General features: G+C 38.1%; 1 protein-coding gene across 7 annotated transcripts in view; it reads left to right on the forward strand.

Moving 5' to 3' along the window:
* Nucleotides 1-27,682, forward strand: part of OSBPL8 (oxysterol binding protein like 8) — a 93,465-nt gene extending 65,783 nt beyond the window's left edge. For all 7 annotated transcript variants that reach the window (XM_037390102.1, XM_037390103.1, XM_037390107.1 and 4 more), the window contains 19 exons: nt 175-255; nt 1,023-1,124; nt 2,360-2,563; nt 7,143-7,227; nt 8,373-8,544; nt 10,938-11,172; nt 12,567-12,751; nt 13,484-13,565; nt 14,262-14,360; nt 14,818-14,914; nt 15,258-15,356; nt 16,763-16,860; nt 18,438-18,527; nt 19,109-19,245; nt 19,568-19,753; nt 22,322-22,409; nt 22,806-22,908; nt 23,514-23,619; nt 23,876-27,682. In XM_037390102.1, the coding sequence (XP_037245999.1) occupies nt 175-255; nt 1,023-1,124; nt 2,360-2,563; nt 7,143-7,227; nt 8,373-8,544; nt 10,938-11,172; nt 12,567-12,751; nt 13,484-13,565; nt 14,262-14,360; nt 14,818-14,914; nt 15,258-15,356; nt 16,763-16,860; nt 18,438-18,527; nt 19,109-19,245; nt 19,568-19,753; nt 22,322-22,409; nt 22,806-22,908; nt 23,514-23,619; nt 23,876-24,011 (2,385 nt within the window). In that variant the 3' untranslated portion in view covers nt 24,012-27,682. The remainder of the gene's footprint in view (nt 1-174; nt 256-1,022; nt 1,125-2,359; nt 2,564-7,142; nt 7,228-8,372; nt 8,545-10,937; nt 11,173-12,566; nt 12,752-13,483; nt 13,566-14,261; nt 14,361-14,817; nt 14,915-15,257; nt 15,357-16,762; nt 16,861-18,437; nt 18,528-19,108; nt 19,246-19,567; nt 19,754-22,321; nt 22,410-22,805; nt 22,909-23,513; nt 23,620-23,875) is intronic.
* Nucleotides 27,683-27,740: the final 58 nt, after the last annotated feature.

A 27,740-nucleotide genomic window follows, 5' to 3' on the forward strand; every position in this document is an offset into this window, starting at 1 on the left:
GGGGCATGGTGGTGGTGATTTTTATTAAGTGGAGAAACAATAGAGAAGTGAGTGGGAATGGGAACCTTACAAACATAACTGTGTGCTTCAAACACTTTCTAAAGTGCCTGCAATAGTAACATATCCTTGCATCTGTCACTGTCATTTATTTATTATGTGTTTTGTGAATTTCAGTCTGAATCCAAGCTTTTCAATGGCTCTGAGAAGGACATCTCTTTATCTTCAAACAAACTTACGAAAAAAGAATCTCTCAAGGTGAATTAATTTCCATGTAACTTCTCATAGACTATAAATGCAGTCACATAGTTTTTTAACATATTCTCTAACAAGAAGACAAAAATGCCAACTAGTGATAAGACCTAAGTATTGTGAGAAGTTGTGGTGTTCATTCTTTTCAAATCTTATTGTGCTGTTTACTTGAGTATGGGCTTCTATAATGTGATCTTTAAGATGGCACAAGATTATAGGATAATTCAGGTTGGCAGTGTCCTCAGGACACCTACAGGCAATGAAATGACCAACTGAATGATCAGTTACAATTTGCAATCAGTACCTGTGGTTTTTCTACTGCCTTCTTTCCCCTGTGTTGTGACAAAATAACACTGCTGCAAATTTGTACTGTGGATGGAAAAGTATTGGTGGGTAAAGACTACTGATCAGATAATGTACCTATAAATCTTAATCTAGCCCACATACAGTTTTGTACTTTACACCACAAAAGGAAGCGGGGGAGAGGGTTTGGTTGATTTTTTCCGCCTGTGATTCTAACAGGATTTTAAAGTCCTCAGTAGCAAATTGCAGAAGAATTTGAAATCAGTTATGTCATAGCTGCTCTTGAAATAGACCATGAAAGAGTTCACACCTTGAAGTCAAATACTGTGTTTTAAAGCTGCTACTTTGTATCTGTATTGGAAATTGAATTTAGTAGGTTTTTCCTCAGGTTGTATTGATCAGTATCTTTTTGTGCTCTGATTGCTGGCTTATGGCTGTGGCATTGTAAATATTTTTATTATTATTTACAGGTTCAAAAGAAAAATTACAGAGAAGAAAAGAAGAGAGCTACAAAAGAGTTACTTAGCACTATCACAGACCCATCAGTTATTGTTATGGCTGACTGGTTGAAGGTCAGAATCCAAGTGTGAAACCCGAGTTGAAGGTGTAGCAGTTGCTTGCTGCTTTCTGACCAGAATAGAAAAGGCTCTGTCTTTTGCTTGCTGTTAATGTTTTTCTATAAGCACAGCAGCCATTAATTGCATCCCAGGGTCTCTGTGCTCAAATCCTAGGGGAATAAGAGAGGAACCGAACTCACACTTACTGCAGTCACCGTAGTCATATGCATCTTGTGTGTATAGCCATTAACTGCAGACGACTTGGCTTTATGGTTCTTTTGCCCTTTTTATTTTACACTTTGAATTGAAGCTCTGTTACATCCATAACAATAGTGAAAATGGTTCAGTCATATTAGGTAATCAAATACAGATTTCTTTCTGTATTTCTGGTAATTTTCCTTTCCTCTCTTAAGAACTAACTGCCCTCTAATAATGGTACAAAAGGTGAGGAATTGATTTCTCAAAGACAGCAGTCCATGTCATCAGCTTTAGTGTAGTTTATATATTTGTATATAATACCTTAAATTTGTAAGTATATTCCTTGGAAATTGTACAAGAAAAAAAGATCTGTTACCCATTTTTATAATTAGCTTCAAACAGTAGTTTGTCTGGAAAAAGTTTCTCCAGTTCTTGCAAAAATCAATGTAAATGGGCTAAAACATAGCTCAGAGGTCAAGTTGGCATTCAGTTCTATAGACACAGAAGTAATTAAAATATCCAGAGTTGACAGAATTGATGCAAGCCGTCTAATCAAATTTGCAAATCCAGGGACTTCAAAAGATCTTGTATTTCACATATGGGTGGAAGCTAACAGCTGTTATAAGAGATTTTGTCTAAGAAGTTCACATATATCTGAGTTATTTTGTGAATATCCAGTTTTTCTTATCAGATGTCCTGTTTTCAGAGGAGCTCTCTTTCCAAAGATTATCCTATTGTCATGCTAGTGATAAAATATATTTCAGATAGGAAAATTCATGAAGGTTTCAGATGAATTCTTATACTTCCCATGTCTGGATGTGTGTATACCCATTTTTAGAGTAAGTATTCTTCAAGAAAGAAAAAAAGGTTGAGCACTGAAATTGTACCTTAGGATTGTCTTTGATAAACCTGGATAAACTTTTGATAGACCTAATAAACTTTGCTTGAAATAAAGCCTTATAAATAATTTTAATTTTAATTTTCATTTTGTTAAGGAAGATGGTTTTGGTATTGGCTTTGCTGAGATACGACTGTAACTATTTATCTTCTAGATTCGTGGTACCTTGAAAAGCTGGACCAAGCTGTGGTGTGTACTGAAGCCAGGAGTGTTGCTTGTTTACAAAACCCCCAAAAATGGCCAGTGGGTAGGAACAGTGCTCCTGAATGCTTGTGAACTCATTGAGAGGCCTTCTAAAAAAGATGGCTTTTGCTTCAAACTTTTTCATCCTTTGGAGCAGTCCATATGGGCTATAAAGGTTAGTGGTAGCATATATGGTTCTTAATGGATGACTAGTGTTAGCCAACTATGAGTAAAGGCAACCTAAAACAGATGAACTGCATTTTCTGTTGTAACTTTAATGGTTTGTTTATTCTGAATATAAGCCTTTAACATCTAGTAGTCTTCATCACAAAAAGTATTCGATTTGTGCTGCTCTTTATACTTAAATAGCTTCAGAAGCGTGGTGTGCAGAGGGATGCCATTAAAGAGGTTAATGCCATCACTAGCAGTCATGTAAGCAGAAGGAATGAGTGTATAATGTTCTATTTTACATCAGTCAAATCTGGGAATTTAGGAGGGAAGTGATTTTCCAAAGTGAAAGAGTTGAGATGTGTTATAAACATTTATTGGCTTCCAACCCTATATTCATGTAATAAAATGTCAGCGTAACTCAATTTGCTTGTAAGAGTAGAAATCTGAATGACTTGCTTGTGCAGTAATAGCTTATATTGTAACTTGTTAGCCAATTGTGTTCCTTTTCAGCTACAGTTTTAGGAAGATAAATGTTTTCCTTCAATTCTGATGTCTGTTTGCTTTGTCATACGTGGCATAAGATTGTGAGTAGCTCTTATCTGCAAGTGTTGAAAAGCACAGTGTGTTCTGCACAGAAAAGGTTTATTTGTTTCTTTTAAGAATCTCTAATGTTTGCTCATTGTTTATAATCCAGTAAACAAACTATTGTAGTCCTTGTTTTGTGTTTGCATATGGAGAAGGGGGTGTGGAAGCACAGCACAAGTGAATGTAATTACCTCCTGAAATGACATCTTCCTTTAGATGAAATTACTGTACATTATTAGGACCCTTATCATAATAAATTAATTATACCCTCTGCAACATACATCTTAAGATAGCTACTAATTGTGAGATTGTATCTTCTGAATCTTAAATTGATATAGAGGTACTGTCACATGTATAGAAAATGCTGCATTGATTTTTGTCTTATCTCAGACTGGGAAGTCAGTCAGCTAGTATAATTCCTGATGTTTGTTTGTGGTCTTTCTGAGTTATCATCATTATTAATGTTACCTACATTTATCAAACTTGGATCAAATCTATTGTAGTTGCTTTGGAATGATTTAATATTGCTTAGGAGAACTTTTCACTAATTAGCGGTAATCACACATTTGCAGAACACAAACTTCATATCCTTTTTCAAAGCTCTACAGGGTTTGGTGTTAATGTGCTATAATTATGTATGATCATGTATACATAGATTGCAGAGTGGTGGCCTGTCTGCAGAAGATGACAAATCAGTCTTATATTTCTTTATTGCTTGGCAATGAGAAATGGATTTGTTTGTTTTTTTAACTAGATATTTAGAATTTAGAGGACATGCCCCACCAGATTTTTACTTTTTTAAGGTAGGTCAAATTTTGAACCTGAACAAGTTGATATTGTCCATTCTAAATGTGCTGAGAGCTGGAGTGGCGTTTGTTCATTTTGGTATGGCTATTTGCAGTTGAGAATTACTGAACTTATTTAGATGAAAGGCCTTGAAGTTTGAAACCTTTTTCTGCCTTTTTTTACCTAGTCAATTATAAAGTTTTAATTACAGATTTATTATCATGAGACAAACTTTCGTAAGTGTAATCGCAATTGACTGATTGACAGAGTAGATTTACCAGAACCAGCCAGGAGCCTAAGGCAAAATGAGCCTTGTTTGCAGTCAGTGCAGGAAGATGACATTGCAAGAAATGCTTACACGGGTATAAGTACTGCAGGAGATTTTCTCACTTGAGCATACTTCCCATAGTGTGCCCTTCTTACAGACTGCAAATTCCCTTCTGCAGTAGTTTGTGGCCAGTCACTTCACATGCTCCCTTAAGCCTGTTGCTGTGGTCTTTGATATTCCTCCTGCACTCTGAGGTAGCTGATGCACTGTACCCTGTTCTGTCCTCTTCATGTGCCTGGTCCTGATGCCATTTCAGTCTTCTGAAATCAATAGCTAAAAAAGTTACTGCAAATAATTTTTCATGAGTAAATTTAGTCAAGTGTGACTGCTTATCAGTCATTTATTGCTTTCTTTGAATGTTCATGGCATTTGAGTTTTATTGGCATGAATATTCTGCAGGAAGTGAACTTCAAAGGTTTTTTTAATCTAGTGGAATTTTTAACTTGCCCATTACCTTGTATTGGAGTAGCTGTACCATCATTCTGCAGGAACAGAGACAATTCAAATAAAGTCACCTAACAAATGGAAACTTGTGTCTCATGTACAGAACACTAAAATCTTGGGAATTGATTTTGAAACCACAATGGGTGATACCAAAGAAAAAACATTCAGTGCTTTTGGAACAGTAATCAATTAGAGGAAATGAAGATCTATGAGCTTGTTATAAGTTATTCCAAAACAAGTCAGCCTTCTTAAATATTAGCTGCAAATTATTCATTGTCTCAATCAATGTATTGTCAAAGCACCTACAGAAGTATAGCTTGCTTGCATTAAAAATAAAAAATAAAAATAAAAATCCCAAACACCAAAACTACACTTCATCTCTACTTTGTACCGAACAAGTATAATGTAGTGTGCCCTGTGTGCCCACAGTATAACCCTAAAGGGCAGATCTCCCGGGCAGAGGCCTGCCCTTAGTCTGTGTCCTGTGACCTGAGAGTTTCGAGGATTTGTGATGGCTGAGGCCTCTGCACTGCGCCGGTGCACCCATGGTGCCACAGTCCCCTCTGTGCCATGTCCCAGCACCTCTCCCACCCCTGCCTGGCGTGGCACTGTGCTGTGGTGCTCTCCCCTTCTCAGGGACCTGGTGAGATTGGAACCTTTTCCCTGCCTGCCCACCCTCAGGGCCAGGAGTGCATGGGGTTATCCCTCCTGGTCCTTGTTACCCGCTAACTCCTCATCCCCCATGACACTGCTTCACCAAAGACTTTTCGTAGGCACACCTTTCTGTCTCCGAGGGGGACTGAGGTTTGGAACCTTGTTTCTAACACCCAAGTTGCTGTTAGTCCATGCTGACTATTGAGGAGTTTCTAAACATCATTTACACTAGCACTAGCTTGCCTGTATTGCTATTTAAGTGCCACCAAGACTCCTTGTTACCTGCCTCTTGCCCTCAGAAACGTTCTGGCTGTTTCATTGCTTGCTTCTAAAATATCTGCCTTTATCTGCTTTTGCTCAAAACTTCTGCTGGCTTTCCAGTTCCCTCTTCTAAGCCTTGTATTGGCTTTTCATTAGGCTGCTCTGGGGGAAATTGGTCAAGACCAAAATGTGTTAACTCATCAGTTAGGCAGGCTTAACTCAGCTTTCAACAATAGCTTCGAGTATGTTTAATACAGCCCTCTTTGCCTCTCAGTTGTCTTAAAGTTACCATAGGTAAACTTTTTTTGAAGGGGCTTTAAAATGGTTGTTTAGCATTTTATTCCAAAATGAAGCTTGACAGAAGTGGAAAGGTCTTTTGGATTTATTATTTTTTTTTTTATTTGGAATGTGAAGAACTTCATAGTGAAAATTAAACGTTGGCATTTCACATACTCTGTGTGTCTTTTGGCCATATGTCATGGTGTTCTGCTGATACCCTTTATAGAGAGACTTAAGCATCTAAATGTCTTTTATGGACACGAGCATCATCTTGGGTTTTTTCTTATTTAAATGCCAAGCCTACAGTTAGGCACCTAAATATTTTTGTGGAATTTACTGTATCAGTGGAGAGGCTGAAGGGAAGAAGGAAGGGAGCAAAGGATGAGTGGTTTCTATAGCAATACATAGTGTTTGGGTGGGAGGAGTTATTTCTGTTTTATTTAAGTGTTGATGGACTCATCTGTCTTCTGAGGACAGGCAAAAATGGCAATTCTGGAGCATGGGATGCTGCTGAGACACCAAAGATTGTCACATAAAATAAGCGTGAAATGGATTGCTGACAAACGCCTCTCATTCCCTGCAAGGATTTGGCTTGCCCTTGTGTCTCTGTGCTATGAACTGTGGCTGGAATTGTAGGAATTGATAGGAACCTTTGCTCTCGTCGAGAACGAATGGGTCTGGAGGGGGAAGAGCAAGTTGCTGTGCAAAAATGAGGTCTTCCACGAGGCAGCATTTGTTGTAAATCAAGTCTCTCAAAGCACCCCACAGACGTCTTTCCTTTTGCTTGCTTTCAGCTGAAATACTTAGCTGAAGAGGAAAAGCTTGTCCCTTGTGATCTCTCTACACCCATCTGCAGGAATCACTGGACAGTGAGGGTGACTCCCCCATGACATTCCTCTTGATGCTTTTGTTTTCTTGCTATAAGTAGCATCAGCAGAACATTTCCAAGTTATTATGTCAAGTATTATTTACAAGAAAAAAAAAAAAAACAAACACAAAAATTATTTTAATCCCAAAGACCATTCTTTTTAAAGTGGGGTTGAATTGGGAGCTATACTTAGAATGAAGTCTTTGAAGAAGAAATCCAGTAAAAGAGGGCTGTCCACCTTCCCATTCATGTCTTCATTAGATGTTGCTGAGTGACAGTAAATAGCCCGGCAGTGTGTCAGCTTGTTATTATGTTGAATGATAAACTGTAAAAGTGAATAAAATATCTGATGCTTTTGCTTGTTTTGTGTATTTAAAGGGTCCCAAAGGTGAAGCAGTTGGTTCTATAACTCAGCCATTGCCCAGCAGTTATTTGATCATTCGAGCCGCTTCAGAATCAGATGGTAAATAGATATTTGTGCTTTTCTGCAGTGACAGCAGTTAGTTATTAGAAAGAGATGGTTTCAGTTGTCTTACCACATCTGTTGCAGCACTGTGATTGCAGTTTAATCATTGTTAAGGTTCTCCCTTAACTTAGTGCATTAAGCTATGTTGGTACTAGTAGTTTCTCATGGTTATTAAAGGAAAACTTTGACCTGCAGAAACTGTCTTTGAATTCCTTGCAGTTGTCTTGCACTGGCTGGGTAGAGAAGGGGGAAGGGGTTAGTTCAGATTTAACTATATTAATGTATGTCTAAATACTCAGACTAGTCCCTTTCTAAAGTGCTAATGTGGACATTCTTTCTAATGGAAGCACTTGTGTATTATAAAGTACAGCAGCTGCATACAGTTCCAGTAGTAAAAATTCCCTTAAAATATAGTTTTGTAACTCTCTTAATCACTGGGAAGGTGTGGTCACTATCAGTGCAACCATCTTCAAAGGTTACAACTGGAAACAAAATTTAAGACTGTAACATTTCTAGCAGCTGCTTTCGTTCTACTGGTTAATTAAGCATACTCCTGCCGTCTTTAAAAATAGGACTATAAAAAATTGCTTTCTGTATTGAAAAATGGATTAGATAAATGGAAAGGAAAAAATAAGGAATGGAAAGAACACATAAATTCATTTAGGTTTTGCAAAAAAAAAAAAAAAGAATATCTGCTATTTTATATTGAGATGGCATTTATATGCTATCATAGATTATTTTCCACATTGTAATTGTACTACATAAGTAAATTTTACCAACTGATGCAGTTACTTAGTCTTCAAAATGACAGAAGGGCTGCAGGCAGCTTTGGAGGAATTCAACAGTCAGGGCCTGGGCAGAACCATACTTGCATTCAGGAAGAAATGCTGGAATATGCTGTAACAGAATCATGACTTACCTTGCTTATCCTACCCTGAAGCATCCATTGTACCAGAGCTGGGTAGTTGTGAGTTGTTTCTGCCTCCGTCAGATTATAAAATCCAGTGCATGTAACATGGAACAACTCTGAAATGTGTTTTCAAAGGCAATGTAAGCAGACCCAGGATTGTGAAATTAGGAAATTGAAGTTGTGTAGTTCAGTTAATTCTTATGTTTTAGTCTAACAATATATTTATCTTTAGGCAGGTGTTGGATGGATGCTTTGGAGCTGGCACTGAAATGCTCAAGTTTGCTTAAACGTACAATGATTAGAGAAGGTAAAGAACATGATTTGAACTCTTCAGCAGACAGTACTCATGTGTCTCTCTATGGTCTGCTTCGCGCTAACAACTTGCACAGTGGAGAAAACTTACCGTAAGTGAATGAATTGCTAAACCTGATTGTCCTTTTGGCAGAACTTTGTAGTTGTAACTTCTACACAGGGAGAATCTCTTTCTAAGGTTGCAAGTTCTTCTTGCTCCTGAATTCTCTTTATATGTCTTATTTGCACTGTGGTTTATATTTTATGTGGATAAAACAAAAAACAACGCCTTTTTTCCAGCAAGGTGGATACAGAGGGAAGTTTGGCTCAAGGAACTCAAAGTTGAGTATCGTATCAGTAAGTTTAAGTACTCAGTTAAACTATTAAAGTTTTAATTCTTTGTATCTTGATCTCATATTAGCTTCACCTTAAAATAAGTAGTTTAGTACATGTGACAAAAGTCATTAGATGTGAACATAAGTTGCTATTCTTTGGTTAAAGAAATTAATAATCATATTTATTTAAATTGGTTTCAGCATGTCTCAGCTTTGAATCATCGGATGGTTGAATAATGATTCATTCACCCTACTATTATATAAAATGAAATGCACATAAGTTGAATTATCTGGTATCACTTGGTGTGTAATATCTGAGTGCCCTTGAGTAACTCAGTTTATTTCAATAAATACTTTCAGCCGGATTTTGGGGAGCTTAAGCTTTTGTAGAAATACATTATTAAACAAGCACGGTGAACAAATGGTGTTTCCAAACATTCCAATTGTGGTACCAAAGTGTATTAGAAAATAGAAAAGATTTAGTCCATTACTTGAAATAACTGGATCTGAAGCCTGCACAGTTTCTCTCAGTAATCTTCTACCAATTTGATGCACTTTCAGGTGGTTGTAAATTTATTTCAGGTAAATTCTCCTAGCGGAGAACATTTAGCTGCCCATCTGCTTTTTCTGTGTGGGCAGGAATTTTGTACTGCTGTACAGAGTATGCTCCTGTATTTGAGATAAAGACCCAGACTGGGAGAAATGCAATTCTCTCTGACATAGATCATCTGAGAAAAGCACAGCAAAGGCAAGTCACTGCCCCGGGCCCAGATTCAAGGCCCTATACAGGTGACCAAGCAGGCTCTGCTACAGCTTTGCTCCTTCTTTTACCTCATGGAAACAGTGAAGCTGCTGCGTACAGTTCAGCTGGAGACCTGTACTCATGAATAGTAGCTTAATATCAGCAGCTGGCCCAGATTATAATTACAGCAGTTAGCCGCAACTGTTAAATTTAATTAAGACTAATGGTTTAATTAAGTAGATCTTTGGTCGGTCATAGTGTATTCTGAGAGTATTCAGTATGCTTAACTATCTAAGCAACAAAACCTGCAGACCTGGTTTAATGGTGTTGGCAGGAGTGCGAGAAGAAAGGTGAAAGCAATTTTCGCTTCAGCGGAGAGGTAGCTCAGAAGGGCAGGGCCAAGGGGCATGTAGTGAATGGGGCTACAACTGGCTGGCGACCAGTTGCCCGTAGTGTTCCTCAGGGCCCACTCCCAGGGCCTGTTCCGTTCAGTATTTTTGTTAGCAAGTTTGATGATAGTACCGAACTGGGAGGTGCTGTTAACTCTCTGAGGGGACAGGAGGCCTTGCAGAGGGATCCAGATAAATTAGAGCATTGGGCAATCATCGATGGCATGAAATTTAACAAGGCCAAATGCCAGCTTCTGCAGCTGGGACAGAGTAAGACTGGACACAGGTGTAAATTGGGAGAGGAGTGGTTGGAGACCCCAGCACTGCGTGGCTCTGGGGTGCACTGAATACACCTTGAGTGTGCTGTGTGCAGTTCTGGGCTCCGTAATTGTAAAAAGGCTGTGAAGGTCCTCGAATCAGTCCAGAGGAGGGCAGCAAAGCTGGTAAAAAGGCTGGAAGAAATGTCCTGTGAGGAGTGGCTAAAGGACTTAGGGTTTGTCTAGCTTGGAGAAAGAGGAGGCTGAGGGGCAACCTCACTGTTCTCTCCAGCTTCCTGAGGAGGGGAAGTGGAGAGGGAGGTGCTTCTCCCTGGTATCCGTTCCCAGGACTCGTGGGAATGGCTCAAAGCTGCATCAGGGGGTGTTCAGAATTGACGTTAGGAAATGTTTCTTTACTGAGAGGGTTCCTAGAGAGGTGGTTGATGCCCCAAGGCTGTCAGTATTTGAGACAGTTAGACAATGCCCTTAATAACATGCTTTAATTGTTGGTCAGTCCTGAAGAGCTGAGGCAGTTGGACTAGAAGACCGTTACAGGTCCCTTCCAATGGAACTATTCTAAACTTGCTGTGTTTGACAGTTCAGTGAGAGGAGTACATTTTATATGTTTGCAGCAAAGTGAATTTGATGTTGCTGCCATATCAGGCTCTATACTGGCAATTTTAGTGTGTATTTTACTAAGATCCTGGTTTGGAAACACGAAATTGTGTGAAGCTGAAGATTCATTTAGCTTTCCTTTTTTTTTTTTTTTTTTTTTTTTGGTAGGTTAAATGACAGTGAAATTGAAAGGCATCACTTTAAAGATCAAGATATGTACTCTGACAAATCCGATAAGGAAAATGACCATGACCACGAGGAATCTGATAATGATGGATTGGGGAAAAGCGAAGAAAGTGATAGTGACACATCAGAGCGACAGGATGATTCTTACATTGATCCAGAACCAATTGATGTCAAGGAAACTACTTATTTAGAACAGAGTCATGAAGAACTTGGGGAGGTAAAAGTGCTGTTAATGCGGTGAACAAGCAGCTTCTTCAAATAGCAAGCTGATATTTTAGGGGTCAGACTATGCTTGAAAGCTGACTTGCAGGATTGTCTTTCACGTTTTCAGCAATAATGGGGGAGAAAGTTCTGTTTACCCATGTTACACTCTGCTTTTCCACCCTTGTGCTTGTGGTTTGTTTTTTTTTACATTTTTTTAGATTTTTACAAAGGTAATGAGACTGTCTGCAATAGCTCAGACAGAAGGTGCTCAGTTTGAAAGGGCCACCTGGAGCAGAAGTTGACCATGTCTACCTGTCTTTTTGTTTGGTTGATTGGTTTTTTTTTTCAATTGACTTACTCCTGTTCTTTTCTTCAAGTAAAAATCTTCAAGTTGAAGATTGTAATTCAAGCTGACATGTCTTTTTCTACTGCAAGAGAGGAGTTAAGCAGCCATGGGGTCTCCAGAATTCAGTGGAAGGCTTGCTCTGTTTCTGATGTCACCTTGCTTGCTAATATGATGCCCTAGAGCTCCCATTCCACTTCTGCAGGTTATCTTATGTATCTTCACAGGGATTTGCATGTTTTACTTGCTATAAAGATAATTTCTGTTACTAAAGTTTTGGTTAAGATACATAAATCTCCCCTTTCTACAAGTGCTAACTATGAGATTTTTTTTTTAAATTTTTTTTTGTCTTTTTTTTTATGTCTTTGGGGCATAAATACTTTGTGCTTTATTACTCTAGAAGAAACAGTAGTTTAGGGAAAGTTGAAGAGTTTAAGTTAACAATAAATTATTGAGTGTGTGTTAGAACTGTTCTGGAAAAAGGGATGGGTTTCCTACAATTTTTACTTTTGATTTCAGAAACTGTAAGGAAGAACATATCCCTTCTTGGACAGAAAGGAGCGTATTGGAGTGTGGCTGCTGGTTTTGCTCACTTACCCCTAAGTAGTGGTTTTCTTTATGGAAAACCACTCATACTGTTGACTGGTCATGGCAGTGAGAAGCATAAACATGGCAGCTTTCGTAGTGGGGAAAACGTGGTAGAATGAACAGCCCTTTGCTATATTAAATTCTGCACATGAGAACACAGGGTAACGTACTTGATGCCTAGGAAAGGACTAAGGGAGGATTTCTGAACAACATTCTACCTAAAATTTTTCTGGTTTATGGCCGATGAAAACAAATGTGTTTTTTAATGGTGAAGAGTGTATCTATCATACTTTGTTAAAGATGTAGCCTAATATTTAGATAAACTTGATTTTTCTCCCACAGTTGCTTCAGCTTCTCAGAGTCGTGCATTTTAAGTAGCTATTTTCTATTCTTGTTGCATCCTTAGAATATATTGACCTGTCTCCTGGAGGATATTGTTTTTTCCCTTTCTGTAATCAGTTTTTTGTTCATCCTAGGCAGGGGAGGCTGCTCAGACAGAAGTAGTGTCAGAAGAAAACAAAAGTCTGATCTGGACGCTACTGAAGCAAGTCCGGCCAGGAATGGACTTGTCCAAGGTTGTACTGCCTACATTTATCTTGGAACCTCGTTCTTTCCTGGACAAGCTGTCCGATTACTACTACCATGCCGACTTTCTGTCCGAGTGAGTCAATCCTATCTCTGGTTTTTCTTCTTTTCCTAGCTCAAATGGAGTCACAGTGTATACTAAAACATTTGATCCAGTCTACTTAAACAACATTGTAGACTGCTTAGAGTTTGAATGTTTGTCTGACAATTTATCAGTCATCAGATATCCTTGTTTTCTGAAAGCTAACTGCCAGAGAGCTTGAAGTCTGGCCACTCTTAGTACTTTAATAGCAATTGTCTTGCAGACATTTCTGCTTTAGCTTTTGGAGACTAGTTAGAAGACTTCTCCAAATTAGTTTATTTTTTTTTTTCTCTAGGAGGTGTTTCAATACAGTCTTAAGTTCTGTTCAGATTTATAGTTGCCTGCTCAAATATAGCTAATAAATTAAAGACTGTAAATTGGAATATTATTCAACTCCTGAGTTCATTATGTATGTAGGCCAGTTTTATAAAGTAGTATCTCATAAATGGAAGAACTTCAGTGGGGGTGGAACAGGATTTAATGTTACAAAGAACAAACTCAGTTATGAAAACACCATTTCTGATTTTTTTTTGTGTGTGATTTCCATTTTCAGACAACTGTTTGAAAACTTTGAATTTGATGCAGTCAGGCTGAAAGTTTTACAGTAAAGTCACAAAACTTTTGTTTTAGTTGGCTCCTAGATTGATGATATATCATAACGATTGATAGTGTGTTATAACTGAAACAATATTGATATTTGATCTGTGCATTCTGTTTGTTTCATAGAGCTGCTCTTGAAGAAAATGCTTACAACCGCATGAAAAAAGTAGTGAAGTGGTATTTGTCAGGATTCTACAAAAAGCCAAAGGTGTCCTCTCACATATTGTTTTGTCTTTACTTTAGTCGTGTCTAATTTGAGGGCTTAGGGATGTGCTGGAGTAAGTTTTTTTCTTTTTAAGTTACATTGTTACACATTTTTCAAAAGCAAAGTTAAGTTTTTGTTACTTGCACAAACGCATCAGGGACCTTTGTGGTCCCTAGCCATGCTTAAAATAGACTATGTATTGAATTGGGTTTTTTTCCCTTGGAGCAGAAGTTGAACTAAACATTTTGTTGAGCCAGTTCTGTGTGTACCATTCTCCAGTGATAACATGCTACCCTTGGAGGATTATTCTTTCCACTACTTCATTTAGCTTTACACTCTGTAATCTTTATAGTCATGTTGGTGGGAAACAGTTTTGAAAGAAGAGAACACTTATTGTCTAACTTCAGACAAAAGGTCTGTAATAATTCTCCTACCAAAAAAAATATCTTTTTTTTTTGTTTGTCCTTATTTGTATCCTGGAATAGGTCAGCAGATATACTAAATCTATGCCATTTTCCTTAGAATGAGGAATAGAGTAACTGAGCATAATATTCAAGTGATGAAATCAAGTACAATGTACTTTAGTATATACATTAAGACTATTTTTTGTGTGTGTGTCTTCAGTAGCAGCCTGATAAAGCATTTTGTGAGTTTCTGTACCTGCATTGTACAGCTACTGTCTGTTCTCTTTCTCTTTAGGGACTAAAAAAGCCATACAATCCTATACTTGGTGAGACTTTCCGCTGCATGTGGATTCATCCAAGGACAAATAGCAAGACTTTTTACATTGCTGAACAGGTAGCTGCAATAACCAGAACATATTTTTAAGAAAAATAAACTTGTTGCATTTTTGTGTTAGCCAAATGATGTAGTAGTTTCAGAAAAAGTATTAAAATGTTTGAACAGTAGCCTGAAAGCTCTCCAGGTGAGCATAGTCTTTTATAAGTGTCTCTTTTAAGTGTGTCTTCCTACTAGAGAGACAGAGGGAAAGGTGTTTTCAGCATTTCTGTTCCCTCTCCAGTTAAAAGTCAGGTGCTAATTTCTTAACTCTCGAAATTTGCTGTTTGCTTGATCTCTATCTCTAAAGATTAAGATTATATGTAATATAATTATATATTAAATGTATTCTATTATGTGCAGCTTGAATTTTGCATTCGGTCATTATTAGCTCAAGTTTTATACTATATTGCATGTTTTTGATTTGATGGTTGTTTTAGGGTTGTTTTTTTTCAAATATGTGGATTTTTTTCAACAGGTATCACATCATCCTCCAATATCTGCCTTCTATGTTAGCAACCGCAAGGATGGTTTTTGCCTTAGTGGTAGCATTCTGGCCAAATCAAAATTTTATGGTAAATAATATTTTCTTTGCTTGTACCTTTATTAAGGAGTATTAAATTGGTACAAATGAGCTGTGTTTTGTGGATGAAAGAAGGCTATAGAAGAATCAAAGTTTTGATCATTGTATTATCCTTTCCTTAGAAAGTTTTTCCTATTGGTCTTTGGAATTTATATTTCTATTTTTGGAGTACTTTAATTTTTAATTGGAGACACTGTATTATAGTAGCTTCACTAGACAGGATAGATTGCAATGCTGAATGTACTGATGTTCTTAATTTTATTGCTCAGTTATTAGGAAAAGTTAACTGTTGTCTTGCAGAGTGAGAGATGTGACTTTTTATCTTTGAATTTCAGGGAATTCATTATCTGCCATACTGGAGGGAGAAGGACGGCTAACATTCCTAAATAGGGGAGAAGACTATGTAATGACAATGCCATACGCTCATTGTAAAGGTAGTGAGGGTTTTTTCATTCTCTAAATGGCAAATTTATGAGAACAGAAGTTTATTATTTCTAAATAGTATACTGTGTTGGTTTAGAGTTTGTCATCTGAGAAAAGTGTTCTGAGCTTTTGTAGCATATTTTATCAGAAGAAATGCATCTGTTTAAGCGATGATCTATTTTTTGGCACAGAAAGATTATTTTTTTCATAAATAGCAAAAGCATATATATGGCTGTCATTACCTGGCAGTAATTTTCTGTTTGAGTTGCTTTTTTTAAAGAACAGTGTTGAGCTTTTCCAGTATTTTCCTCTTGTAAACATAAAAGGCAATGTAGTATCTACACCTCACTGTGTGATTTGACTGTAAATCATGACCATTTACCTTTAGTTTCATTACAGGAAACTACACAATAGTTTGTAAAATTTTCTGGAAGATCAGTAGTACAAAGGACATTGCAGAATTGCTGATTTTTAAGCTGTTACTTATTCAAGTTTATCTACTCTTGCCAGAATTCTTTTTCAGAAGCCTCATAGTCAGCAACTATAATATTTTCTTCATTTGAGATGTATGAAAATCAATTAGCAGTTAAAAAAAATTGGCATTAGTTTGGTAAGCTCCTCTTTTTACGTTTCATGGATATTTTTAATACTGGATTTTTTTTCATGGCTTTGGTGACAAAAATAATACTCAACAATTAAAAAGCACATAACATATGTACATACATTCAAGTCAAAAGAGTAGGAGAACTAGTGTGACTAATAAAGCTGATGGAGAGGGAGAAAGGTAGAAGAACATGAGGAGAAGGAGAGTGTGCGCGGTGAAAAAAACATACATGCACATGCATCCACTGTGTGTAAAATCTATCCAGTGTTTCAAATGCTGGATTGCAGGGGGAAAGATAGTAATCATGGGAAAGAAGGTGTAGTCAGCATTGTCAGCTTTGTACTTCCAAAAGTCTTTAGGGAGGTGATCAGAGTTGTCTTACATTGGTTGTGCATGATTGTCTTTACCTGTGGTCTGATTGTACATACTGCTTCTGTTCAAGTGAAGTTTTTGTTTGCTCTCTTTGTCATAGAGTTATTTTCCTGTCTTAACCTCAAAAGCTTCTCTCCTCCAATCATCTCCAATAAAACTAAATACAACCCTTGCTAAAGCCAGCAGCATACACTACCAAAGATATGTCTTAAACCATTTTTCCTGCTTATCTGTAATTCACTTAGATCTTTTTGTTTCTGTTTGGATTATCTTACTTGGCAGAAGGATCATGCTTATCGTTAGGAAAGGTCATCTGAAAAGGTGATTTTTCCTTTGGCACAGACGTGTTTACTGTAGGAATTGTGCCCAAAGAACTTAGGCTTTTTGTCTGCTCAATTATAAATATTAACTTTAGTTGGCTTTTTTTTTTCTCTTTGGCAGGAATTCTATATGGCACAATGACCTTAGAGCTTGGGGGAACAGTCAACATCACCTGTGAGAAAACTGGCTACAGTGCAACAATTGAATTCAAACTGAAGGTTAGTGTGGTGATTTGACCTTGGTTGAATGCCAGGTGCCCACCAAAGCTGCTCTATCACTTCCCTCCTCAACCAGACAGGGGGCAAGAAAATGTAATGAAAGTCTTGTGGGTAGAGATAAGGACAGAGAGATCACTCAGCAATTACCATCATGGGCAAAACATACTCGACTTGGGGAAATTAGTTTAATTTATTACCATCTAAATAAGAAAAAACACCTTCCCCCCACCCCTCCCTTCTTCCCGGCCTCAGTTTTACTCCCGATTTCCCTCCCCGCTCCCCGCAGCGGTGCAGAGGACGGGCAGTGGGGGCTGCGGTCGGTCCATCCCACGCTGTCTCTGCTGCTCCTTCCTCCGCAGGGGGAGGCTCCTCACACTCTGCCCCTGCCCCAGCCTGGGCTCCCTCCCACGGGGCGCAGCCCTTCAGGCACAGGCTGCTCCAGCCTGGGTCCCCCGCGGGGTCACCAGCCCGGCCAGCAAACCTGCCCCAGCCGGGGCTCCTCTGCCCACGGGGCCACAGGTCCTGCCAGGAGCCGGCTCCAGCCTGGGCTTCCCATGGGTTTAGTGGGGAAAAAGCAGCAGTCTGTCTTCTCTCAAACAGTGGCAAAAGTGTGTGTCTAGGAAAGTTAAGAACAGGGGAAGTGTTTAGTGTTATGATCAGTGGTTCAGGTATTTTGTGTGGTTGTTGTTACATACATTGTTGATTTTTAATTCTCTGAAAATGTTCGGGGTCTTTTTTAAACTCCTGGAAAGCCCTTGGAGGAGAGCTTAGCAGGTTCCCCTCTTCCATCCTAGGTAAATTTTAAATTGCTCGTGACACCTCGAGTAAAGATGATGCGTAAAGCTTTGGCTGACATTTATATCAGCCTAATGCCAGTGCTGTTTACATGGACTATTTTTAGCAGCTTGCATGCTGTAGGAGCACCTCCATTCTCACAAAAGCTAAACAAAGGTTTCTAAACTACTTATAGATGGCTTGCACTGCTCAAATAGGTTTGCCATCTTTAAGGCAGAAACTGATTTAAAGCTGAAAAAATAGTTAAGAAGTGTGCACGTGGAGAGGGAAACAGTATTCAGCTGAAATTATAGAAATTATAGGGGAAACATAAAAGTTAGGAGGCTGTGTTAGTTGGTATTTTGACTCATCCGCCCATAGGGTACATGTGCAGACTATCAAAAAGGCTGAAGAAAATTCTTGGCAATCATTTTTGTTCTGCCTTCTGAAAGAGTTAATCTCCAGTAACAAATGGTGCTTGGCAAAGTGATGAAATTAGTGTAGCAAATTATTGTGTCCTCCACTGTATCACTGTTTTCTGCAATATATTCAGTTTTCTTTCACACATTTCTTAGACAATGCTTTTGCTTAGCAAAACTTTTCAGAAAATACCATATTGGAGAACAACTTACGGTGGTATCAGACTTGTTTTGGGCATTAAATGACGTAAGTTATAATATTAAGAATCATCAAGGCTGTTTGCATCACATTTCATAAATACACTTTTCTCCTTAACACTGACATAAATGCAAAAATAATTTGCTATTAAAATAAACTTGAAAACATTTCTTTTTGTTTTGCAGCCTTTTTTGGGTAACAATGACAGCGTTAACCAAATATCAGGGAAAATTAAGCTTGGCAAAGAAGTTCTGGCTATTTTGGAGGGTCACTGGGTAAGTAGTGAGGGATGGTATTTTATAATTCTGGCTCATAGTTGAGACAGGTTAAAATAGCACTTAGTTACAAAAAGGACTCAAGTTTTTTTTAAAGGAAGTGTTAAGTACCACTTTTATAGAAAGTATCACTTCATAGTTAGACAGTTCTCAAGAAAGTATATAATCAACTTAGTCTTATTTGGAACTCCTAAAAGATAGAAAAGCTGTGTACGTTTGAGTAGTTCATGAAGAAGACGCATTTCAGTTTGCAAAATGTTTTTAGTGTATGTGTCAGTACTGTGAAGAACTGTTATGGCACCAGCATGAAATGTATAAACTTTTTCATTTCTGGTGAGTTGACACTGGCACTGCTGGGTTTTGAATGTGGTCATGGTTCCGCTGCACCTCTGTTCCAAGTTAGAACTAGCACAGCGTGCAGAAGTGGAATATGTAGCATATGTAATTATTCTTATCTACATACATCCAAAACAAAACAAAGTCTTGTTACAAAAAAAGAATTGCTTATTCCTCCCTAATGTGTTATTTTGGCACTCTCTGAGATTATTACAACTAAGGTAACTGAATTATGTATGTTACAGGACAGTGAAGTTACTATTAGTGACAAGAAGACAGATGTGTCGGAGACATTCTGGAATCCAACGTCTGATATCAAGCAGCGTAGATTACCTAGATACACAGTGAAGTTTGAGGAACAAGATGACTTTGAGTCAGAGAAGTAAGTTCACTTTAGAATCATGTATAATTACTTTGATAAAATAAAACTCATCTCCAAATTATGAACAAATTATCATTTCTTTCTTTTCCATGTGTGCTGATATTGACCTGTAAAACAAGAAAGTAGCACTGTTAAATACAATATAATTATTTACAAACCTCACAATCATGGGAGGTCTTGATGGAAATGTTGATAAAACATGTATTACAGCATAGTTATATTCTGTTTAAGGTTGGTCCATTTACTTAGCCTATAATTAAGGAAATGTTTGCAGTTATTTCTGTCAACGAGGTTGTAACTCTCTATACTGCTTGTTTGTCAGGCTTTGGCAGCAAGTGACAAAAGCAATAAATAATAAAGACCAAACAGAAGCTACTCAAGAGAAATACGTCCTGGAAGAAGCTCAGAGACGGAGTGCCAAAGAGAGGAAACTTAAGGGTGAAGAGTGGACGTGCAAGCTGTTTGATCAGGATTCAGTCACAGGAGAATGGCACTACAAATACGCTGAGTGAGTTCTGAAGTGCTTGTGACAAAAACTGCTTGTTAAGTGCTTGGTAGTGTTGCTGAGCCTCTTCCTGGTGTTTAAGAAGCAAAAGAACTTTGATATATAGCTGAGTTCAAACTCCTGAAATAAGCAATGCTACTTGATATTCTTGTTTATATATTTTAATTAAAACGCATAATTTTTTAGCTGAACTGAGTTGGCCCTTCTAGTGTTGAAAAGGCAGTGGTTGCTAATACAACAAACCATTTTTAATTTAACTATTGCAATGGAATTTTTCTTTTTTATCTTCATGGTTATGTGCCTCTACAAATCTGGCCTGTGTTCTAGTGTTTCTTGGGGATGGATTGTCCTTTCCCCACCTCCCCAGCCTGACCAGAGCAGCTACACAGATTTTTCCAGACTGGAAAATATGGTACATATGAGCATACCAACTGGAAATCAGAAAATCTAGTGTCTGGAAATGGGAAAAGCCTGTGCTTAGGTGAACTGAGCTATTTAATGGTTTATTACATGTTAGAATAACTCTGTGAATAACAGGTTTACAGCAGTGGTTAATGCTGGGACCATGTGGCTCTGCTCGGCTGTCAAATATGCCCTGCACACCTGAGTGTGAATCGTTTTTTGTGATGATCTGAATCGGAAGATGGTAGATGTGGCCATCTTTCTGACTGCTGGGATGCATTCAGTGTTCTCACCAGTGCTTGCAAAAGTCAGCTTGGAGCTGAGCCCTTTACTATTGATGGTTTTTCACAGGACATTCACATTCTGCCAATTCTTTTTCAATACCCAGCACACTTCTACATTGCAAGGATTGTAGAAGTAAAATATCCAAAGATGATACACTCGGAATTAAGCAACTTTGAAGCCTTGGATGCTGCAAGTATATTTCCATGGCTAAACCTGGGAACCCTTCACCTTTCTATACCAGAATAGCAATACTGGGGAAGTGACCTAAGCGTGTGTATAGCGAAGAGTACAAGAATCCAGAGTACTCTTCATATCCTCAGCAAATTTACAACTTGGAGGTTTCCTAGAACCAAGCGGGGATTCTGTGTATTTAGCAGCTCTCAACAGAATTATTTTCCATTAATTTCCTTGGTTTTCTTTTAAGTTTGCGCATACTTTCACCACCCAAAACATCCTGCAGCAGACAATTCCCCAACTAGACTAAATACTCTGTGAAACACCCTCTCTTGGTTTGAACCTTCTAGTGCTGTAGATGCCTGTTCCTTTGGGGAGAGTTGTGAGTAGTCCAGCTGAATTGACTGCCCATACTGGTGAACCCTGTGTTAAAACCATTCAGGGCAAGTACTGCACTTTAAATCTGTTGGGTTTTAAAGCTGCAAGGGGTAATCTGTCTTGTTAATATGCATTATTTCTTGTCTCCTTGAGGCCCTGTGGTTCAAGGATGTGCTGTGGAAATTTTACTATGTGCTAGAAAGCAGTCTGTGCTGTCAGCAGTCCCTGGAAGAAACTTCTGTCTCCTTCCGTATGATCCCTCATATGATGCTGGCTCACCACCCCGTCCATGTAGAGAGCAGCCTTTTACGCTTACTATGAAAGATGTGTTCAGTGAGCTGTGGCATTTGCTAACATATCTGGATTATGGATTTAGGCATCTGGATTACAAATACAGAAGACCTGGGAGAGCAATGCCTAGTTCTAAACCCGATTATCTTCAGTGACATTCAGTTCAAGTCAGGTTAAGCTAAAATGTAAATACAGGTCTATATTCTCTACATCTGAAATGGCTACAAACATGTTAAAAGGCATACAGGAGGAGGTGAAAGGAAATCCATGCTTAATCTGCTCTCGCTAGAGCTATGCATCAGGATGATCTTCATGCAGCTGACTTGCAGTTTCTATCTGAAAAAGCTGTAATTGGTGGGGATGTCAGTCTTTGCCTTTGGCTGCTTGTTGTTCTCCAGTGAGCTACGTGTCTTTTGGTTTGTTTTTTTTTTGTTGGTTTTTTTTTTTAATCTTAATTCTGTATCAACCTATACTTGGAAAAGCCTCTTAAAAAAATCAGAACAAGAAAACTGTGTGTAGCTCCTTAGTGCCTCTTGAAACCAGCCTTGATTACCATTAGCTACTTCGGGTTGAAAGCAGGTTTGAGGTACCTGATTGTTAAGCGGTTTCCTAGGCAACTTTTAAAAGAAAAAAAACCAACCAAAAAAGCAGTACAAAAATAATAGTAATTTTTAAAATCCCCTAATTTCCCTGTAGTTGTAAAATAGTAACTGTACGTTAAGCAGAAAACCTCTCCATGTTTGACAACTAAATATCACTAACCAGATAAATTCATAGTGATATTGTTAGTTAATACAACAGCTTGTACTCTTACCAGCTGGCTGAGGGTTTGAACTGGACGTAAAAGTTTATTTCTTTGGCTCTCTGGGCTCTTCAGGTTAGGACTGGGCTATAGCTGGAAGACAAGATCACTTATTCCATGTCTGACTTCTGCGTAGGAAGAGAGAGCTTTAACCTGTTCATGCTGAATAGCTTCTGAGCAGGAAAATATTTCTTTTTTAAATTGCTGTGGTATTAATCAATCATATTTACTTTGTCTAGTACCAGACCGTGGGACCCTTTGAATGATATGATCCAATTTGAAAAAGATGGCACCATCCAAACCAAAGTTCGACATCGGACACCAATGGTATGTTCCAGTTCTGTTAGCACATGCAGCAAGATCCAGGGACTGGTATATATGTTGTGTTGTGTGTGTAAAGGTCATCAAAGCATTGAGAGCAATGGGAAATGCTGCTGTTAGAAAAATGTAGTTTACTGAGTCCCGTAGTCTTTCACTTCTGTGTTGCATCCTATGTGGTAGAGATGACTTGGATAGAAATATAAAATATGCAAACTTGAACTCAACAGTTTAATGTGTATTTTCCCTTAAATGGGAAGATGCACAAACTTCAGATTGCTTATACGTCAAAAATTTCAACCTGGACTTGTATTAGATCTCATGCTTTTAACTATTTCTATTAGAACGTGCCACTTTGCTTCAGTCTGGTTATCTGGAAATAATTCCTAAGTTTGTCAATTGTAGGTTAGTGTTCCAAAAATGAAACGAAAGCCAGCCAGTCAGAAGAAAGGAGAGTGTGGTTTCTCATCCCCTGAGCCTGATAACCAGGATTCCTCTGGGAGTGAAGGTAGGAAAAGATGTATTTGGGTACAGAAATAATGAATTTATTTGACAGTGAAACAGAGTTCTGTAGTCACACATACTTTTCTTATATCGATGTATGTATTATGAAATAATGCATGCTTGACACCACAGTTCTATCCAATGTGAAGCACATTCTGGAAAAACAAAGGAGCAGAATGGGTCATGGTTTTAATTGCAAACTTTCCTGTCCCCTTAAACATCAGTATGTAGCATAGGTAGGCTTAAGTGCTGCACATATTTAGTTGGGGGGGGGGGGGGCGGGAAATGGTGTTTGTAAACTCTTTTCTTAAAACAACATAAATTATTTTAATTTGTAGATCAGTATGTTGCTAGAAGGCAGATTTTTGTTGTTGGTAATGCTTGCAGAAATTAAAGAATATAGTGACTGTTTTAAGACATTTCAAGCACTTGACTTGCTGTCCTGTGCTAGAGGTGACTCTGAAATAAAGCTTTAGTTTCCAGTAGAAGCTTAGTTAGCAAACTTTCTCCTCATTTTTGCAACTGGTTTAGTTTGTCATTAGTACTTTGTTCCTTTTTCGACTTAGCAGTCAATTCTGTGAATTACATCTGGCTTTTGTGTCTTCCTAGCACAACTTCTGAAGCATAATACAAGAATGAGGAAAAAAGGGGCAGACCTTGGTGAACTGCAGAGTGCCATTGAATCTATAAAGGAGACACAAGAAGACATTAAAAGGTAGCACTAAATAAAATGCTTTAAAATGGTTTAGGGAATACTAATCTTCTAGCTTTTTTTTCCCTCGGAGGCTGTTATGTATCTTTCTGTTTTAGAACCTTGATGTCTTTAAACTACCCTTCTTCCCAAATGTTGAGTGCTCATTGATGTTTCATAATTTCTCTCAAAAGCTGTCTTCTGTAGGGAGCCTGACCATGCTAGAAAATGCCAAATTGTCTAGGTTGTCACTTACAGGATATTATTTTCTATCTTACAGGGACATTATGGCTCTACGAAACAGAGTCACTTCTAATTCACCACCTGTGGACTACCACTTCTTGCAGTTTAAGCACTATGTCTTCATTTTACTCGTGGTTCTGCTACAGCTTGTCATTAATTTCTTGTTCAAATAGGAAGCATGAACAAGGGCCTTTCTGAACTGGAATGATCAGACTGTTACTGGGGACCATATTTTAAGTTGGACATTAAATGATGCAATATTATCTAAAAGAGCCCTGTAGCAACAACTTACAGAACTTTGCCTCAGCATTCATGGTTCAGAATCATACTCCCATCTACCCAGTTGAAGTAAGAATTATGTAAGTGCCAGTACACTCTTGCTTCTGGTGTGTGCCTCTCTCTCGCAGACATATGACATCAGCCTTGTGTTTTATATTACATCATATGCTCTGCTGATGAATCTCCACCTTGGAATAGGTGAAGTTAAAAATTCAGAGGTCAGACCTTGTAGGTAGGATGTGATTCCTGTTATGGTAGAATGAGAAATGAGCATACTTTGTTACATTTAAACTTACCATTTTTGTAACAAAGGAACTTTCGAAGTAGCCAACAGTTTTTGTAAATGGCATTGGGTGTTTGGAAGTAAACTTTTGTTTAAGGTCAAACAAATACATTATTATACAACAATCGCGAGTGTTAGGAACTGGCAAGTAAAAAGCTGAAGTCTTTGGGAATTCTGCAATGTAATGTCTTTGTTTTGGAAATATGAGTTTTTATCTTGAAATACTATAGTGGCTTGTAAGCCAGATGGTTTTATTTTTATAGTTTTAAAACTTCAGATTCTTCATAAAAACATTCCTGCATCTGTTGTACAGAGCACATTTTTAACAGTACAGCACCCAGGAAGGTACTGTCTTGGTCCAATCTCTCTCATGAATTGCAAATGTCAAGGATTTATGGTATGTTTGTAAGTCTTGATAGATCTACAGCTTTGAATTTGCATTTGTGTATGGCCATGTCACAGTAAGTGGACAGACTGCTGATGCCAGGACTTTTCTTATTTTTGAAACAAATTGTGTGCAGAGGTGTGCTTACTATGTAGCTTGAGTTGAACCTCCCAAAAGAGAGACGATGTAGAACAGAATTCAAGCACCATAGTGAGTTCACTTGTAAACACACATTTTCATTTGCAAGAGGAAGGTGTTCAGAAACTGTGGGATGGCTAACAGCACACACACCAAAACAAAAGGGAGTGAAACCCTAAGTCTTTGTTAAATTCCTCCTTACTGCGATATATACTACCTAACAGAACACACACATGCATGTATTCATTATGCTGTAGCCATGCAGTTTAATGTGAAGCTTAAGTTTCAATTTAAAACCAGGGTTTCTTATGTTTTTATTTGAAGAAATATATGCATGTATAGAACTTGTAAAATTCCAGCAAAAAAAAAAAGTAGTGCCAGTGTTTACCTGGTGAATTCTGTGTGCCAGTCAAGCATACTAAGTCAAAAAAGGGGCTGTAGTATGCAAAAGTACTCTTGGTAACGCAGGTGAGACAGCGGGAGGATGAGCAGCACAATGCAAAGGGCAGCCAAGTTTGTTTTCAGAGGATTCTCTCAGAAATGAAATCCATTCTGGGCAGTGGAACAGTTCCAGGCTCGCATTTGGGTTTTTGCCATGGCCCGGTATTCCCTCTGCCTTGGGCAGCCTCCCTGACTCTCCAGGTGATCTACCTTTCTGTTCTACATCAGTCTTGCCAGTATTTTGTGAAAATACTGTTTACTTGTTCATCAGTCTAGCTTGTATATTGCTGTGGCTGATGCCTTCAAACACCTCCCCTTCTCTTTTTACATTTCCCCTTCTTTGGGCTTCAGCTATGTAGAAGTTTATCGCTTAAGCAGTCAACTTCAGCTTATTTCTTACAGCTTTCCATTAGCATCGTTTGGTCTTGAATCATTTTCTGGAATGTGGTATCTTAACCAGAGTGATTTTTGTATACGTAGGCAAGACCAGACTTGATTGGACTTCTGTTATATCTACAGCTGATGAGGTAAAACTTGTGAATGTAGAAAGTCCCCCTATTAAAAAAAAGAAACCAAACCCCAAGTTAAGTCTCCAAACAGATGCTGAAGTTGTTAGCCATGTATAAAATGGCATAAAGCAAGCAGAATATAGTATTTATTTAATATTCTCAGCCTGGACTTTGGCCATTCCTTATTGCATTCAGATGTCAAAGCTTCACCTGTCTTAAAATCCATTACAAGCCTTTAAAGATACTTGGTACATGAGAGTAATACAAGAGGAAATGAGTGAGAACTTGGGCAATAACTTCAATCCCCTAAAATAATACTCTGCTAAATATGTGGTGCTGAAACTCTTGACTGATAGTTACAAGTTTTTATCTCCCTGGTAAAGAGAGATATCCTTCTGTCCTTTTGTGTTGGGGGTTTTGGTTGGGGTTTTTTTGGTTTTGGTTTTTTTTTGATCACTTCTATTCAAGATCAGTTAATAACACAGTCTGCATGTATTTTTACGTGGACTGCATGGTAGTAAGTGGATTTGACCCAGCCAGTTGGCTGGCAGTGCTGTGTTGGACAATGTCAGATTAAACATATACTCCATATCTGAAATTCATACTCAGCTCAAGATGAGTAAAAGGCTTGAACGGAGGCAAAAGGCCTGTGCTTATTTATTTCCCTTTTCAACTTATTTTTTTGAGTTTAATTCTGTTGTCAAAGAGGTTTTAGGGAAGGTAAAGGATATATGGTGAAACTTTAAAAAGTAAAATCACAGACTTCTGCTTGACTGTGTAATACCTTAAATTTTGAAAAGTACATTGAAAACCTTGTCATTTCTGTTTTGCCGGGTTTTTTATGATGATCCCTCATGTGAATAGAACAAATAAATTTCTTGCCTGATTTTTACAGTACAGCTGGTCACAGGCATGTGTGAAGCCTTTTCTTCAGCACAACACCATTGTCCTTTTGAGGCATGGTGTGTAGCTGATCTTGACTATTGCGTACGTAACACTGAGCTCTGCCTGCACATAGTCATAAAAATTAATTGTACAGTTTGCAGGTGTTTGAGAGCTGTGACCTCCTACTAGTTTTTAAAGTTCAAAACAGCACTTGTTTTCACAGCTGATTTACAAATCTTGTTTGTTTTGTTTTGTTTTTTTTTTCTTGTACAGGAAATATTTTCAGAATTTGTTGCCACGTGGTTTTGTCCTTTTGGTTTGGTCTTGTTTTTTTCAAATGCACTCTAAGCCTTTAATTTGTCATTTAGGTACAGGTTGCCTAGTTAGGTAAAGAGGACCTAAGCTAAGAAAAAGTAAATACGCCATGTGAAATGTATTAAGTATCAGTTTCAGCACTAGATGACGATTCTTGCATTTCACATCTTGATTCCTTTTAAATAGTTGACGTTACTTAATGAGGGTATAGCCTGGTTGTTCCCCTGCTCAATTAAACCTCATAATTTATTTGAAGGGTCCCATAAAATGTAATGAAGGTGGTTTCTTCCTTTTTTTGTTTGTTTTTTGCTGCCCTCCTGTGCCTTTGGCAATTTTCTTTTTTGCTAGACTGTTTATAAAAACAGACTTTGGATTCAATGTTTCACATAGTTTCTTAAAGGCTGTTGCTTCACCACTGTTGTGTAAATAACGTATAACAAGGATTCTGTACATCTGTAAGTTTTAATTATTGTTATTTCAAGGGTATCCTCAAATCACAGAAAATTTAGCAGATGTTCAAGTATTGTAAACAGTGCCTTCTTGATGGGTTTCTTGCTGTTCTGAGACATGTAAAGAGTTGTCAAAGTTTGTGCCATATGTAACATCTGACCTTTTGTGTGAGGGCTTTTGTGTGCGAAGACTGACTTTCCTGTCAGGCTCGGGGAGG

Source organism: Falco rusticolus, chromosome 5 (genome assembly GCF_015220075.1).
Source record: "Falco rusticolus isolate bFalRus1 chromosome 5, bFalRus1.pri, whole genome shotgun sequence".
NCBI classification, from domain to species: domain Eukaryota; kingdom Metazoa; phylum Chordata; class Aves; order Falconiformes; family Falconidae; genus Falco; species Falco rusticolus.